This window comes from Hippopotamus amphibius, chromosome 8 (assembly GCF_030028045.1).
Source record: "Hippopotamus amphibius kiboko isolate mHipAmp2 chromosome 8, mHipAmp2.hap2, whole genome shotgun sequence".
Taxonomy (NCBI): domain Eukaryota; kingdom Metazoa; phylum Chordata; class Mammalia; order Artiodactyla; family Hippopotamidae; genus Hippopotamus; species Hippopotamus amphibius.
Window position 1 is genome coordinate 102,589,648 of NC_080193.1, and position 17,661 is coordinate 102,607,308.

General features: G+C 45.7%; 1 protein-coding gene across 1 annotated transcript in view; it reads right to left on the minus strand.

The window, feature by feature from the left end:
- Positions 1-17,661, minus strand: part of KIAA2012 (KIAA2012 ortholog) — a 110,856-nt gene that overhangs the window by 31,954 nt on the left and 61,241 nt on the right. The window contains exons 14-15 of the mRNA XM_057746567.1: positions 9,391-9,528; positions 981-1,053 (exon numbers count right to left, since the gene is read on the minus strand). Coding sequence (XP_057602550.1) covers positions 981-1,053; positions 9,391-9,528 — 211 coding nt within the window. The remainder of the gene's footprint in view (positions 1-980; positions 1,054-9,390; positions 9,529-17,661) is intronic.

Consider the following 17,661-nt stretch of genomic DNA (forward strand, 5'->3'; position numbering starts at 1 on the left):
CCCATGCTCTCACTCAGCTGCTCAGATATGCTGCTGCCAGCCTACATAGAGCACCTTATATGACTTAGAGAAAGGCGTCCCAGTAGAAGGGCCAAGTAGGAAAAGGAGCCTCCTCTGGGGAGATGCACGCAGTGCTGGAGTGCATGGCTCAGGGAGCACAGCACAGGCTGGATTTCACCTCCCTCTTGCTCCTTCTGCTGGAAGCCCTTGTACAGCGAACAACAAGTGCAACTCTGGCTGGCAGGCCCTGCCTCTACTCCTTGAGAATGCAGCGTCTCTCATACATCTGTTTCCACTCCCGCGAGAAGCAATGAGGATAAAGACCAGCTCTGCTACCGGGGACTAGCTAACTGCAGCATCAGGAAGCATGCCCAGATGCCCCCAGGGGAGAGCTGCGAGTCTAGTTCAGGGTATCAGAATGTGAATTATGCCAAAAAGCCCAGTTGCGGGCCCACTCTTTCCCAGAATCATCATCATTATCAAATGCAGCATCATTTTTGGCGGAGGCCACACTCAAGCAGCTCTGGCCACCTAGAGCTGTGGGGGGCAGGGACTGGGTCTCTAAAGATGCTGCTCCCCCCTCTGTTGGAGTGTTATATCCCTCCAGGCAGGGAACCTCAGCTGCCTCACCTGCTTATCCAAGCGCCTGTGAAAGCAGGAGAAGCCAGAGGTAGAGGTGCCCATGGGATCTTTCTGTAAAAAAGAAACTCTCCACTCCCAGAGTCTGCACTCCCTGCACTTCTATCAGTCTGCAGCCGCTGGCAGGAAATAAATCTTTCGATAAGCCCAAGGACGGAAAAGCATGTTTTCATCAGGTGGCTTGGGATGCATTGAGAGCCCCTCAGAGCCTGCATTCTGCCTTCCAGCCCGTGACCCGAGAGGGAACGGAAGGGTCCTTCCTCATTAACGTCTTGAGCCGTGCATAGTTCATCCCACAATTATTGCAGTCAGCCTGTAAAACCCAGCCCGGCTGTCTCTACCTTGAGTGTCTGGATGACTTTCTCCGAGGGGTCCTCCAGGTTCTTCATGATAGTCCGGTTCATCTCCACCTTCCTGTTAGGTTAACAACAACAAAAAACACATGAGATAAAATAAATGCAAGCAACTCCTCGGATCCACGCCCTTTGGTAAAGGGAATGCAGTTTTCTTAGTTGTCTCTTCTTCTTTGTCCGTTTATTTTAACTTAAGTGTCCAAGAAGTCTGCTGCCAGTGTGAAGGGCCCTGAAGAGCCAGGTGGGCTTAGCAGTGGGCTTGAGCACTGTCCTTATCTGTCCTCCTCTGTGGGGGGCCTGTCCCATCCGTTAGAACAGTGCTTCATGCCTGGCATAGGCAGCGGCCTTTTTCCTGGCGCTCGGGGAAAAGGATGTCACAGGCAAAGGCCAACGGGCAGAAGGCACAGGGTACCCCCAGGGACTTGAGGGAGGTCCCGTATGACCAGAGCAGGGACAGGGTGAAGTGGGAAGGGTGGGGAGAAGTCAGACTCTCAGGGCCTTGGAGGTAGTTTAAGGGTTTTGGCCTTTACCTTGAAAACAAATGGAAGGCACTGAGGATTTGAAGCAGGGGAGCAAAAGGATAAGACTGGCCTTTTGTAGGGTTTCCAGGATTCCCACGGATTGGGTTTCTTATCACATGGAATCCCTTCTTTCTTCTTTCTCTGAGTCTCACAGGCTGCTTGCAATCCCACCACCCAGAGGTCTCTGTAACGATGGTCCTCAACCCTGCCTGCATCTTAGAATTATTTGTAGAGCTTTAAAAAAAAAAACAAAAAGATTCCTAGGACCTAGCCCCAAATGTTAAAATCAGACTTTCTGGAGCTGGAGCATTTTTAATGCTTCTTGGGTGATTCCAATATGCAGCCAGAATTGAGAATCATGGGTCTTCTCTAGAGCGTTGGAAGAGCAGATCTTTAGTTGCCAAGGAAACGTGGCAGGTAGAGTCAGTGACTCAAGTAAAGCCCCCTGTGTTCAATGAGGCCAGCTCTTGGCCTTTGTCACCTGGATCTCTGCTTAATTCACAGCTTCATTTTAGCCGTGGAGAAAGAATCTGAGGGCCCTAGAATCCTCTCCTGGGACTGAAGTTCCTCATCCTTTAGTTGACAATCAGTTTTCCACTTTATTATCAAATAGCCAAGCTGCTTTGGGAAGAGACTGTTATCTGCTAATTTGTTTGACATTCTGTTCTTGCTCGATGGCTTTTTTACCCTGCGTGTTTCTCACTTGTTAGCTTAGTGTTTGTAGCTAATGAGATATTCTGACGTAAAAAAAGCTAAAGCAGGTAAGTAATTTTCTTTGTTTTGCATTTATCCTTTTGGAGACAAAGCAGATTTGGCCTGATGCAGTATAAAGAACCATCCCTGAATAAATGGAAAAGTTTAAAAAAAATCATTGCAGGAAAAACCTGCCTCAGTCTAGTAAACTGCTAAGTTAGAAGACTAGAAAAGAGATAAATTTTTAAAAATCCTGTTTATAAATCCTTTTAGCCTAACAGGAAATTGGATTAAAAGGGAGAAACAAGGCTTCCTCTTTTGGAAGAATTTCAAAGCTCAGAAAAATAAACCTTCAGTCTTAACAACATGCAGCTATGAGCCTTCAGGGGAAAGAAATACTCCTCTCATTTCATAGATGGCGAGACGGAGGCAGAGAGAGTCAGGGATTTGGAAAGACTCTTCTGATGAGCCCCTGTTAGAAAAAGGAATACAGTAGTCTTAATTTGAAAGTCTGGAGAATTCCCTGGCTGTCCAGTGGTTAGGACTCTGTGCTTCCGCTGCAGGGGGCCTGGGTTTGATCCCTGGTCAGGGAACTAAGATCCCACAAGCCAACTCGGCAAGGTCTTTAAAAAAAAAAAAAAATCTGCCTGTTGCTTAGAAAAGTGTCAAAAAGCTATCAGTTTTTACATATATGAACACACATGTGAAAAGACTTATACCTAAGGTCATTCATTGCAACAGATTGGAAACAACCTACATATCCCATCAATTGGTGATGTGTTAAATAAATTATGGTAATTTATACAATGGAATACAATGCAACCATTCAAAAGCATTTCTTAGTGAATTAACAGAAATCCAAGATATATTAAGAAAAAAAAGTAAGACTGTGAGCAATGTGTATAATATGTAAAAATGTATATAAATATGTCTGTCTATTTTTCTACCTGCATTGGCCTGTAGATGCATACTACAACTCAGGAAGGGTACACAGGAAACTAGCAACAGTGGTGTCCAAGGGGGAGGGAACTTAGCTAGGAGACATACCCTTTTATACGTAAATTTTTTAAACTTCCTGAGTATATTTTGGATTCAAGATTTGAATTGAAAAACTAAGACTAAATGAAATGCTGTCTATCACTTTTCACATAAGTTACAGAGGCAATGATTGAAACACAGGCAATAATACTTGGTGAGTGAGCAAAACAAACTGAGGGACTAACAGTTCAAATCCCAGCTCATCTGCTCATTCAGCTTATGAATACTTATTGCGTGTCTGCTGTGTGCCGGGTCCCGTGCTGGGCACTGGGGGCACAAAGCTGAAAGATCTATTTGTAAGAAGTTCAGTGACTTGTAGAGAAACAAGAACTCTCACCGTCGCAGTGCAGTGTGATAAATGTTGTGACAGATTATGACAGGTTTCTGCCGGACCTCATGGGAGGTGAAGCTAAATTAGGCTGGGAAGGCTTGTTTACCAGTGGACATGGTGCTCAGTCTTGTAGAGAAGGGGAGGTAGGGCAGTTCCTGCACAGGAAGGAGCATGTGCTGGTTGGGGGGCAGCCGGGGTGGGGGTAGTCTGGCGTGGCTGCATTTCCTGGGCAGTGGGAATCAGACAGGGGCCAGATCTTGCATATCGCATTCCGGAGTTTTAAAATAATATCCATTTCTTCTATTTTTCTGTTTATAAAAGAAATACATTTTTGATGCCAGGATCAACCGGAAGGCCAATGGGGACATGGTAGGGAATTTCAAGCAAACCAGTGGTATGATGGAGCTGTGTTTAGAAAGAGCGCTGGCAACAGTGGTATTATAGGGCTGGGGAGGGGTGGGTGGGTGGCGATAGGAGCAGACGCATTGTAAACACAAACTGCAGCACTGAAACCAGACGAGAGAGACAGTTGCCTGAGTGGCAGGGGTGCAGGTCCTGGAGTCAGGACCCTGCACCGTGCACTGAAGCCCTGATCCTACACTATGGATCACGCCTGGTACTTAATCCCTGAGCCTCAGTTTCTTTAACTGACAGAGGCTGGGCCAGGTGGCCTGAAGTTCTCATCTGTCCTTGGAGAACCTTCCATGGGTCCTGCCTTCTCTCCTCACACACAGAGCTCTATCTGAGCTTGGTACTTCTAGATCCACAGCAGGCTTTGGGAAGGAACTGCTGGGAGGACGGGGAACAGGGGATGCAGGAGCCAGAGATGGGGCTCCAGGGGGCCACGTGCTGTGTGACCTATCATTGAACCTCAGCCTCTCCGTCTGCAAAATGGGAGTAATGATAAATGTTGTATGGAATTCTTGAAAAGCTAAATTAGGAAAATACACTTGGAAATTCTGTGTAACATATCATGTAACACATGCATCTAAATGACTAATTTCAATGCCTTCTTAACGCTGGAAGGAAATCAGTATCTCCTTTGTGAGTGTCAGCTTTAAGATTGTACAACTTTTCTTGTGTATTAAGAAGATCCCACACCTATTTAATAAAGAAAACAGATTTATGAAAGTCATAAGGTATCTGGTGTTATTAAGATTAAAGTATTAAGTCTCTTCTCCTCTCCCAGGGTCTGAAGCCAGAACAAACATGTACAATTAAATCCCCCTCAGGAACAGAATAGATAGAGCTCATCAAGATCAGGAATTGTGGGTTTGCTGGCTGTGAATCCTAGCTCCCTCTGCTGCCAGCCATGGCACCCTTGGTCCTTTCATCTCGCCAATCCTCAGTTTCCTCATCTGCACAGTGGTGAACTGCACACTTCACAGAAAGGGGGTTGGGGAAATTAAATACGTTTAGTATGTGAGAGGCCTGGCTCTTGGCAGGGATCAGTGAATGTTGCTTCCTTTCTCTTTGTGAATTGAATCCTCTATAGATGTGAACACTCTTTGAAAAGTATTATTTCGTGTAATTCTCGCCTCACGGTTGAGAGGCAGGTATGGAGGTCCCAGCATGATTATCTCCCTTTTACTAAAGAGGCAGTGGAATCCCAGAAGTGTTACAAGGTTCCTCAGAGTCTGAGAAAATCCAGGGCTTGCCAGCTACTGGTCAGATGCTTTCATATTGGTAACAGGCCACTTAATTCCGGACTGCTTCCTTTGGGAACTGTCACAGACTCACTGGAAATATTTTTCCTGGCGAAATTATGATTCAAGTGTCCTGGAGTCATTGCGTCTCAAATCCAGCTTGCGATCCCTTTGCAGCTCTCCTGCTGGTGGTCCACAAAGCTGGTTTCAAGGACTCTAGGCACCGGAACTCGCCTCCTGATGGGCCTGCTCCATCTTTGGACAACGTTTTGAGCTCAATGTTGTTTTGCTCACTGAAAATCCACGCTGTCCCTTCTTCACATGACTACAGGGTTCAGTGGCGGTGACAGCCATCCTCTGCTTGGTGGGATGTGCCCACACCTAAGTAAAACCCAGGGCTGGCCCCACACCAGGGGCAGGGGACTGCCCAAAGTATCCAATTTCAGGCAGGTTCCTCTGCCTTGATTTGAGGGCACGAAGCGATAACTGTCTGTGTGATGGCTGTGAAGTGGAAGCCCATTTCTCATTCTTCTCATCTTCTGGGCATAACGTACATACCCTTTGATGTCAGTGTTGAGTATAAGCATATTCAATTCTGTATCTAGCATTAATTGGCATTATTGACATTTTCTTCCCCACTACCACGACCTAATCCTGATAATTTATTAAAATTCCTGGGGAAAAAAAACTTCTTAATTTATTCATCAATTACCATTTCTTTTTCAAAAATAGATTTTTTTAAAAACATGGTTCAATTTTTATGTGAACCCAGATGTACTCTGCATCAATCATGTTTCCCCAAATCTGAGCCTGATACCGATTATCCTGTAAAATGAGCTAATAGCATTGCCTTCAATGTTATAAAGAGGTTCTCAAATTTGAGGAGGATTCCACGCGTAATAACTGAGAAACGAATAAGTCTCTCCTATAGCAGCCTGGGCCTGCTTCTGCCACAACACTGTGCTGATATTATCTGCTTTTTTCTTTATCTTCCTTTTAGATTATAGGCTCCTTGGAAGGCCAGGGATGGAGGTGATTCATCTCTGTATTCTCAGTGCCTATCACAGTGTCTGATACACAGTGGATGCTCACCGTATGTTGTCTGAAGGGACGTGAACGATCATTGGGAGAGAAAGCTTTATGTTGGCTCCACAGGATGTAGGTGGGAGTGAGGGGAAGGACAGAGTCCCAGAGAGTCAGGAAATCTTCTTGCAGCAGACTGGTGAAAGCTCAGGGATAGAATTTTCTAGAAGGAGCTGTGCTGAGTGCTCAGCTAACGTGGTAGGCAGTGCTTTTGATTGGATAGGACTTAGTTGGAGGCTGCAGGGTTGAAAACATGGGCTCTGGAGCAGGGCTGCCTGGCTTTGAATTTTGCTTCTGCCATAAACTGTATGACATTTGAGAAGTAACTTCATCTCTCAAGGCCTTACTTTTCTCATCTATAAAATGGGATAACACTACCTACTTCTTAGATTTGTTTTTTGAGTTAAATGAGTTCTTGCATGTAAAACTTAGAACAGAGAGTGGCAAGAAGTAAGTGTTCATTCATGTTAGCAATTGTGATTATTTACATCTTTCCATTTCCCTTTTCTGCCTCAATATCTTTATTTCTTACCCTCATCCCCTGAAATGTGCACTGCTTCCTACATGCGCCAGGCAAAAATGAATGAAATGCCCTGTGACTAGGCAGGAAATGCACAAACGAAATGTGCAGACTGAATTGGACAGCCTGTGTGCCTTTTTTGATTTGAACTCTCCTTCTTTTGCTGTACAATCCTAAGTTTTATGTCTTTCTACAAGGCAGTCCCTAAGAATCTGGGAGCTACCGTGTCAACGAGGAGAAGGTCTGTCTAGGTAGGGCTGTTAACACTGAACATTTGCAAGAAAAGACGTAGTCTTCGGGGCAAGGACTGGTCTGGGAGTCAGAAAGTCTGATGTGTCCCTGTGAGTTTCATGTAGAAGCAGGCTGAATCATAATGTCTGTGAGTCTTGAAAAGGGTGGATTGGAAAGCAGGCCTTAGGGATGACAATGCCTTTCCTTCTATTATATAGTGCCAAAATTGCTGAATGAAAAAGTGTGACACAAAAGCATTGTGGACACTAAGTACACAAAAAATTATTGTAAAATTCCTCACTTGCAGCTTCTAGAGGCTCCATAAATATGTTCTTATCTTATTTCCATAGCAATTATCGATTTATTATATGTTGCCTGGAGCAGGACAAGGATTTTGTTTGCTGATGTATCTCAAGTGCCCAGAAAGTGCCAGACACGTGTTAGGTAGTAGATACTGCTTATGAGCTGAATGAATGAATAGTGGTAATGATGATATCTCATCCCAGGAAGTACCAAACATAATTCTTCAAGTCCTAAGGGAAGAACTAAACTGGCACTAAGGAAAAGAAAAGTTTCATTAATACAAGTGTTTTTGGATGAGCTGTGTTCCTCCAAAATTCGTATGTTGACGTCCACCCTCAGCACCTCCGAATGTGACTGTGTTTGGAGATAGGATCTTTAAAGAGGTAAAATAAGATCATTAAGGTAGGTTGTAATCCACTATGACTGATGTTCTTTATAAGGAGAGGAGATTAGGACACAGACGCCTGTGGAGGGAAGACCATGTGAAGACGCATAGAGAAGATGGCTATCTATTGATACAAGAATGAGAAAGGCCTCGGAAGAAATCAGCTCTGCTGGTGGCTTAAGCTTGGACGTCTAGCCTCCAGAATTGTGAGAAAATAAATTTCTGTTGTTTAAGCCATCCACTCTGTGGTAGGTTGTTGTGGCGACCCTAGCAAACTAATACAATGAGTCATGAATCGAGGTAATTATTTTGAATACTTGTAGCAAAAATCTTTTGTTTTGCTCCCCGGAATCATTTTCCCATTCTACTTTTCAGTTTTCTTTTCTTCCTTTTTGAGACACTCCTCCCCTCCCTACTCTGAGTTCCTGTGGCTCCAGGCTGGGAAAATCACTGTATTCCATTCCCCTGGCCATGGTGATTCATTTGTGCATGAGCATGTGACCCAAGTTGGGTCAATGACTTAGAAAACAGAAGTTCATGGCTATCTTGCAACCATGGGGGAAAGAGCCTATCTAAGAGGAAACAGGAAAGCAGAGTCCAGCCATGGAGAGAGACAGATTTGGGGCAAATACATGACACTTAATCAAAGCCCCACCTTGCAGAGCTGGGATTGGGGTCGCCCAAAGAAGATGTAACCTAAGAACTCTGGATCAGTGAGGTTAGGAGGGTGACCCTCACGACCTTGGAAGCCCCTGACAGGCTACAGCACTGGATAGTGCCACCAGCATGAGCCCATGAGCATTTGGTTTCTTTTCCTCTATTTCTGTCTTTCTTAGTCACTTATCAAGGGCCTGGGATGTTGTCCTAGAGGGTAGGATGAAGGATCTGAGATCCTTCCATGCCAGGACTTGCTTTGTTTCTGATCTTTTACTCCAAGGTCATTTATCTCCTGTTCATTTACCTCTGAGGGGGGCAAAGAATGGGGAGGAAGAGGGCCTTAAGCCAGAAGGTTGTGGGATGAAAAGGGGGTCAATTTATGGAGCATTTAGGAAGCACCTTCCATGTGCCAGGTGCCGTTAGATGCTGGGGCAGGAAGGCATATTGCAAAGATGGACAAATGCCATCCCCACCACAGGAACTCTCAGTACCCTAAGCTGGATATGAAGCTGAGCTTAGGAGAGTAATGAACTCCTAGAGAGCAGAAAACAGGGTCAGACATCCAGAAGAGGATTGGCAGCTGTCTTCTAAAGAGTTAACTCAAGAATTAGTCTTCTCTGTAGTAGGAATATCAGCTCTACTGAGTTACGGAGGTAAAACAATAACAATTATTTTAGCTACTGTCAAGATAAAATGAATTATATTTGCCTGTTTTGTGAGTGGTTCAAGGTTATCCCTTCTCCTCTCTGTTCCCTGTCCTCCACCAACTGAACCAGACACCCAACGGATTTGTCCTCGACGGCTGCCTGTGATTACTGTCCTAATTTGTTCTTTCTTCTCCTGCTACAAACTGCCTATTTTCTGTCCCTTCTGATAAAGCAGGAACTCTGAGGGACTTCTGAAGCTGTTTTTGTACCATGCAGAAGTGTATTAACTGGAATTCCTGTGTATGTGTCTATAAAACCCCTCGTCTTCTCAGTGTGAGATCACCTTCAGGAACGGCGTCATGTCGATACGCAGCTTGCGCGTGTAAAATTCTTTTCTGTTTGAACATATCAGCCCTTTATTTGTACAACTTTGAGGCTCTCCTGTCTTCCGAGCTGCTGCCTCCAAGGACTGCTGGGCTCCCTGTGAAGAGAAGCAGAAAGCCCAACTTTCATAGGAATGGTACACAGTGTGACAAGAGCTAGTCCGAATCCCCAAATATTTATAGAGAGCGAGTCTTCTTCGTTGGAACACTAATAGTAACACCTATTTTTACCACGGAAGACACAGGGGATCCATATGTATAGAGAATAACCCAAGATTGGTTATTAATTCATACCTGGGGTCGGCATAATGGGAAAGTGGGAAAAGAGACCTTATTATGTTCCAGGGTCATAATCATTTTATATAATCCTCACAGCAACCCTGTGAGGCACGTATTGCTATTCCCATTTTGCAGATGAGGAACTGGAGGCTCTGGGAAGTTAAGTAACTTGCCCAAAGCCACACAGCTGGTAAACAGCAGAGCCGAAATCACAGAATGCCCAAAGCTCCTTTTCCAGTGAGATCTTTTTTGATACTGCTACAGCTTCTGTGAACAGTTATCAAACCTGCCTTGCAGCAAATAACGTTATATCAAGATTCCAGTTTATTTCCAAATTTAAAATGTATTTGATGTGTTAGAAAGAGTGATTTGAACAAATCTAGCAGAGAGGGAAGGAAGAACGGGCTGCTGGAGGAATCTGGGAGGCCCTGGGAGCTCTCCGATCTCCTGTTGTCACCGCATGCAAACGGTGTCATGCCTCAGACCACGAGAAAGTATAATCTGAACTTGCTTTCCAGCCCATGCCCCATGAATGAAGGCCAACCTGCTTAAAAGGTTTACAAAACCCTTCCTGCCTGGCCCTGGACTATCCTTCCTGTCTCATTCAGTCATCCAACCAATATTTATTGAATGCTTGTTCTATGCCTGGGAGAGAGCATACAGCAGTGCAAGAAGCAGACAGAAGTCTTCACTCGCAGGAGAACTGCACATACATCCCACTGAGAGGGAAGAGATAATAAGCAGACAGGTGGAACATAAGTTATGTCTGAAGGTGATTCCTGATACAGAGAAAAATAAAGCAGAGAGGAGAGTGAGGAGTCGCTGGGGAGGGTGGTGGAGGCTGCAATTTTAAGCAGTCAGGAACGCCCCCCCGCCCCAGCTCCACAAGAAAGCAGTGTTTGAGCAAAGCGCTGAAGAAGGCGAGGGAAGTTTCTGTGGGGCTCTCTGCAGGAAGGGGTGACCTCACTATGGGAAGAGCAAGCTCAGAGGGCTGCCATCAGCACTGACCTCTCAGTTCCTGGAGCAAGGCTGCCCACATACCCTTCCCTCTCTGGGGAACACACCCCTCCCTCCTGACTCCTCTGCATCCTTCAGGTCTGGCTCGCCTGTGCCTCCCGTGACATCCCAGAGAGCTGAGCCCTTCCCACCGCTACCCAGAGCGATGCTCACGCTCGGACAGCTGCCTCTCCTCCCCACTAGACTGTAAGCTCCACGAGGGCAGGACCCGTGGCTATCCTGTTTCCAGGCAACTGCAGTGCCCGGCACAGGGTCTGGAGATGAATACACACGTGATACATACCTGGATAACTTTGCGGGCAAACTACACATTATGGCCCAACGTAGTTAAAATGGAAAGGGCAAGATAGACACCTTTCCAGGAAGCAAGTGCTGACCTACAGAGGCCTGTCCTCTGCGTAGCACTGGCTCCTCAAATTCCCAAAGAGGGAAGTTTCTTGTTATTTATCAGGGCTGATTTCCTGGGGTCACATACATTAGTGTGGCATGAGATCACCCTGGGTGTGGGTTTGATCATTTCCATATTTTCTAGGAGACTAACTCGTGGATGGCTGCCTTCTCTGGGCATAACGCTCCCTCCCACCACAGTTATATTTCTTTTAAGTGTTAATGATGAATTGGCAGTTGGTGGGTCTCCACAAGCAGCCACCACTCCGATGAACACCCACCCCCTCTTCCTTTGTTTTGAAATGTGGTTAGAGATAAAGATTTCTCTGGACAAATACATATCCAATTTTTTGTCATCTCAGCTATCTATCTGATTAGCTTCTCAGAGGGAGACCTCTCCTCCCTGTTTCTAGATCAAATGAAAGCATTTGCTCCAAACGAGAATCAGACAAAGCATTTCAAGCTTTCTAGCTTCCAAAACCATGCATGAATCGCTGGGTGGAATAATAGAAATCAGACAATACTGATTTGAGGGAAGTTTCTCCATTATCTCCAAGAGAAGATTCTGTGTTAGGTCAGAGGACAAAAGACACAGCCAAGACTAGTTCCAACGGCTGGAATTACTTTAACTCCTTCCGTGGGGCTCAGATTAAAGAGTGGGGAGTTGAGAGGCTTTGAGAAAAGTCTCTCCAAATCACTTGACCAATAAATCGTCTGATAAAACAATTCTCTTGACTACGTGGCTCATCTCCCTAATGTTTAGGGGCCATCAATTCTAGCTAATGGAATGTTTCCAGCGAAGGCCCTATAGTCACTGGAATGTGCAGTACTGTTTTTGCTTATTATGTTCAAGCATTCTAGCAAATAGATGATAGTGAAAGGGGGTTTGGGAGATGAGAGGAAAGAAGATTAAATACATAAAGAGGATTCTGGGAGGTAGTTGTAAGAGGAGAAAAAGGAAGTGGAAAGCAGGAAAGAAAGCTATGTGTTGGGGTGGTTTTTCATTCCATTTTATTCATTTAACTGATATTTATTGAGTGATACTGTGTGTGTCAGACAAAGAAACACACGAATAAGCACGATGATTTTTAGATGGTGATAGATCTATGAAGACAATGCAATGGTGATAGGATGGAGGTTGGTGGGGGAGGGAGTGGGGTTTGCCTTTGGGTGATCAGGGAAGACCTCTCTGGGGAAGGGAAGTGACGTCTGAGCAGAGAGCTAGGTGAGAAAAAGGAGCCAGTTGTGGATGGATCTATCTTTAGCAGTCAGTGTAGCCTGTATCTGATTATTCAGAGGGGTTCCTTGGAAAGGAAAGCAGAATTTCTGATATCTAGACCTGTTCTGCCCCAGCCTTCTGACTCCATCCCGGGCCCTGTGAGGTATCCCTCTGTTTTCCGGGTGGTAGAGCCATCATAATCGAGGCTTGTAGCTCGTAAAGACAGCAGAATAAATAGTAAAAGGGAGTCAAGGTCTCAGGGAGTGGAGGGGAGAAGAAAACACAAAGAAAGGGAAAGAAAACAGGGCAAGTGGAAGAAAGCAGAGGTGCCTGAAGCTTTTTCATTTTGTTTTTTTATATGTACGCTTCAGTGGGAATGATTACACAACCGATGGAAGGGTGAAATGTTTAGTAGAAAATCAAAACCTACTCCTTCACCTATGTTGTACTGTAAATACTTTAATATTATTACATTCTGCTAAAAACACCTGGAAGCCTTTCTCTTCAGGAAATGAAACAATAAAGATTAATGAATTAATTTGGTAAAGCTGATTTGAATTGCACAGAAGCTGTCGTGTAAGTGCTCGGCATTTAAAAAGTTATCTGACATTTAAAAGGAGATGACTGTTAATGAATTCGAGAGCTAATCTTATGCTCTGACAGACTGAGCCACGGAAAACCCAGGATTATTATCTTGCTGTAAACATAATATGATTCACCTGAAAGCCAGAACGGAAGCGAGCTATCGGCTATGTACAAACAGCCATTTGCACATATACATAGTGCAGGAAAACTAACAGAGGACATCCATTAAACAAAATACATATCATTTCCTTTCTTACTCTTGGCTTATAATACCTGAGCTACAGACTCAAGGAGAAACCCTCTCTCCAATAATTTTTTCTCCTCCTTTCAAGTTGAGTATCTTGAAGGGTCACTGCCATGGCTTAGCTCTGCCATCACTGGCACGTCTTACTTCAAGAAGGAAAGGAGGTTCTAAATCCAGCCATAGATCCGCACCCGTGGGTCCCACAGAGCCACCACAGATACGGATCTGTCTGTCGCAGGCATCTCTTTACTTCTCCCACTCCTCTCTAATTGGGGTTTCCCGTCTCTATAGCTGCAGCTTCACGGCTCCAGGAAGAGCTATTGTCCCTCATTAAGGAGGCTGCAACACTCTTGCGCTGTCAACTGCCTCCCACGCAGCTCACAACCTCATTCTGCCTGAGAGTGAGCTGCCAAGAGTCTCTGGGAACCTGTGGGCAAGCTGAGCTGGAGGAGGAAAACAGAAGGAAGGAGGGCCTTTGTAGCCAAGATCTGAAATATGCTACACACCCCACCATTATCTTAATGCATGGAGAGCGAGGTCGGGAGGCCTTTGCTGAAACCCTTATGTGGTCTATCAAGTTGTCACATCAAACCTCTGTGCACAGAGGGCATTTGTCCCCCTCCTGTGAGCAAACAAAAGGAAAAGAGTCAGACACTCCTTTGGACCACCAGGCCCCCCTCCTTGGCTGAGAGTCTGTTCCTCCACTTTCCTGGAAGGTGGGGGTGGGGGGTGGCTCTGAATCCCAGCGGGGATGGATAAGTCACTGAGGGTGGGGACCAAATCCTAGAAAAGGTCACTCCTGCCTGCAACTATGAGCTGAAGGGCCTGGCAAGTTCCCCTGTGCTTGGCCTTCTCAGGTCCTGTCATTTCTTGCCCTTGGCAGCCTGTGAAAGTAAAAGTGGGCAGTAAGGAACGTCCCTGGTGGTGCAGTGGTTAAGAATCCGCCTGCCAATGCAGGTAACATGGGTTCCCTGGTCCGGAAGGATCCCACCTGCCTCAGAGCAACTAAGCCTGTGTGCCACAACTACTGAGCCTGCGTTCTAGAGCCCGTGAGCCACAACTATTGAGCCCATGTGCCGCAACTACTGAAGCCCGCATGCCTAGAGCCCATGCTCCACAACAAGAGAAGCCACCGCAGTGAGAAGCCCACGCACCAGAATGAAGAGCAGTCCCTGCTCGCCGTAACTAGAGAAAACCCGGCAGCAATGAAGACCCGATGCAGCCAATAAATAAATAAATTTAAAAAAAAAAGGGCAGTGGGAATGGGGACATAGGTGGGGCTGAGTGAGGCATGGAACTCTGCCAGGGTCCCTGTGACTGGGCTGCCTGGGGAGGGATCTGAGTGGGCCAGGGGCTCTGTGTCCACTATCAACTCCGGTTGACATGGAGGGTACCCAGCCTGTGCAAGGCCAGCCACCCGGCCACTCCCAGGTCCCGCTCTGAGACCTTGTCCCTGTCTAGGTTTCCCTGGCCTGGAGGGGCAGACCTCTAGCCTTCAGGAGGCCAGAGGGAACACCAGGATCTCGATTGAACAACTCGGCCTGCCTGCACAGCCTGTTTCTGAGGAGCAGACAGGACCGCAAACCACAGCATGGCTCCATCCATCACAAAGTTTGCCCGGTGGGCCATATGCCCATCACCTGAGTTCATCCCGCTCATCTTGGCCACCTGACATCCTGGCCCACGTTTTATGTTCTCAAGGCAATTTGGTGTTGGTGAAACGGGACGAGTGGACAGTTTTAGGAGGGCTCTGAAAGGAGGTGTGGTGGAGGTACGGTTTTGTTGGAAGCCAGAGAAGAGCTTTCTCGTTCCCCTCCTGTCACAAATTTTAGTTTCATCCACTTCATCCTCAGCTCTATGGAAGGAGATTTTTACATCCTCCTAAGCATTCACAAAGTAGCCTGATAGCTAGCAAACAGCAGACCAGGAAGAGACACACGGCAATCTCTCGTCTTAACTTCTATGAGAGATTCATGTGGTAACTTCTGTCAACTTGTTAAGCTTTCTGTGCTTCGGTTTCCCTACCTCAGTGTTCTCAAGGAGCTTTTGAATAAAGAAACTCAGGACAATTTAATTTCAAGGCTTCAACTATCTGGAAGCAAATCTTATTTGTGAGTTCTGATTAATATTGTTCTCAGTTTAATTAACTGCTTTGTTGACACAACAGAATCACTGTTTATCTGGCTTAGGAGCTGGAGAAGAAAAAAATTTAAGCCAAAATAGTGATCTCTTCTGTCCCAGGGGAGATAGAAACTAGCTTTTTCTATGAGGGGGTGTCTGGCTGCATTCAGGCTGGAACTCTGCCTGTATTTGACAGATGACACCTCCTAGTTTAGATTTAGATTGCGAGATGGGAGGTGGTGGGGTGCAGGGTGGGAAATCTGAACACGTCCTTAGCTCCTTCTAACCCCAAATTTTAACCCTAAACTGTGCGACTTCCTTGTTATGTTGGCTCTGGTGTGACTTTTCCAATCTGACAACTGAGAGACAGGGAATCTCAACTTGCAAACTGATTTCATTGTAAAAAATTTTCACTAGAAAAAGAAATGTTACTTGTGGTGCTTTGATTCCCACATGGGCTCATAAAAACTTATTTAACCCATAAGTTAGCTGGGCTAAGGAGCTGAACTAATTCTGGTAATGCTGCAGAGGGCTGGAAGAAGAGAAAGAAAGATGTTCTTTTCTTTCCTGCTCCCTTCCCTTCCATTGTCCTCCTGTCTTTTGACCTCTCAGTGTTCCTGGGCAGCCACGTGCTGGGGGAGTTGGGCTGCTGCTGCATACAGGGTCCCCTGCTACAAAATTCTCTGCCCTTTCCCCAACCCCCCCACCCCCCACCCCCGACTTTCAGCTGTGCTCCCTTAGGTGCAGGGAAGAGAACAATTAAAAAACAATCCACAGGGACTTCCCTGATGGCACAGTGCTTAAGAATCTGCCTGCCAATGCAGGGGACACGGGTTGGAGCCCTGGTCCAGGAAGATCCCACATGCCTCGAAGCAAATAAGCCCATGTGCCACAACTACTGAGCCCACGCATTGCAACTACTGAAACCCATGAGCCTAGAGCCCATGCTCTGCAACAAGAGAAGGCACTGCAATGAGAAGCCTGAGCACTGCAACGAAGAGTAGCCCCCGCTCGTCACAACTAGAGAAACTCACGCACAGCAATGAAGACCCAACCCAGCCAAACAAATAAAAAAATAAAGAAAATTAAACACAGAAAACCAAAAACCCAAAACAATCCACAATGAGATATGAGAAACCCAAAGGAACCTGCAATAGGTAGAATTACATAAAGTAGTGAAACAGAATTCCAGACAGCATGGAGGATATTTGCAGGGGGGGTGGGGGTGATGGGGTGTCTGGGCTTGGGGGCTGAGGGCAGGGGAGAGGGGACACAGTAGGTAGACTGATTCATAGTCCTCTAAGTTATTCCTGCCATTCAAGCTTCTCCTTTTCTACATCTGAACCCTTAGATTGTATACAAGCTCCAAGTTCAGTTTTATAATAGCTTACAAGCAGAGGGCGAGGGAACAGAATGATAATTATTATTGTAATTTATCAGGATTGCCTAGTGACACCATTGTGTTAATCCTTTTCCACATGTTGTTTCATCTAAGACTTGTCATGACCCCATGAGGGGAATATAATTGTCCTTTGGGATCCACAGGAGCACCCTCAGGCTCAACGATTTTCTGGAAGGATTCACAACACTCAGAAAAGCTGTAATATTTATGGTTATGGCTTATTTCCAAGAAAGGATACTGAGTTTTTTTTGGCCTCGCCGTGCAGCTTGTGGGATCTTAGTTCCCTGACTAGGGATTGAACCCAGGACCTTGGCAGTGAAAGCACAGAGTCCTAACCACTGGATGGCCAGGGAATTCCCTCACTGTCCTTTACAGGTGAGGAACCTGATCCTCAGAAAGGTTAAATAGCCCGCCTGAAACCACATAGTCAATATGGAAGAAGCTGGGATCTAAAAGCAGCTTTGTGGGATTCCCAAACAAGGAGGCCTTTTGACAAGTGCAGGTTGCATGTTACACGGGGCCCTGTTGTGACATTGGTCTCCCCGTCTACAAAATGGGGACAATAACCCCTCACAGGGCTGTCACAGGATTAAGGGAGACAATCCTGAACCCTCCAATAGTAAACCTCAGAAACATTGGCTGTTATGATCATTTAAAAAGACCCTCTTGATAATGGAGAGGTAATTGTTGAAGCCTATGATAAGTACATAGGGGTTCACTATACTATTCCCTCTACTTTTGCAGCATTTGAAACTTTCCATAAAAATAAAAAAGAAAAAGGAAATCAGGCATATATCACGTGTTTGGTTGGCACTAGTAGCCAGCAGATCAATAAATACAGACTCACTGGAATAAATAATAGTTGCAGTGAAAATTCAACAAATAAAAGCCTCAATTTTGTAATTAAAAACAAATCCCTCTCAGTAAATTATCCTTAAATTGTCAATGGAGTTTTTGGGCTGACAAAGTAATCCTGT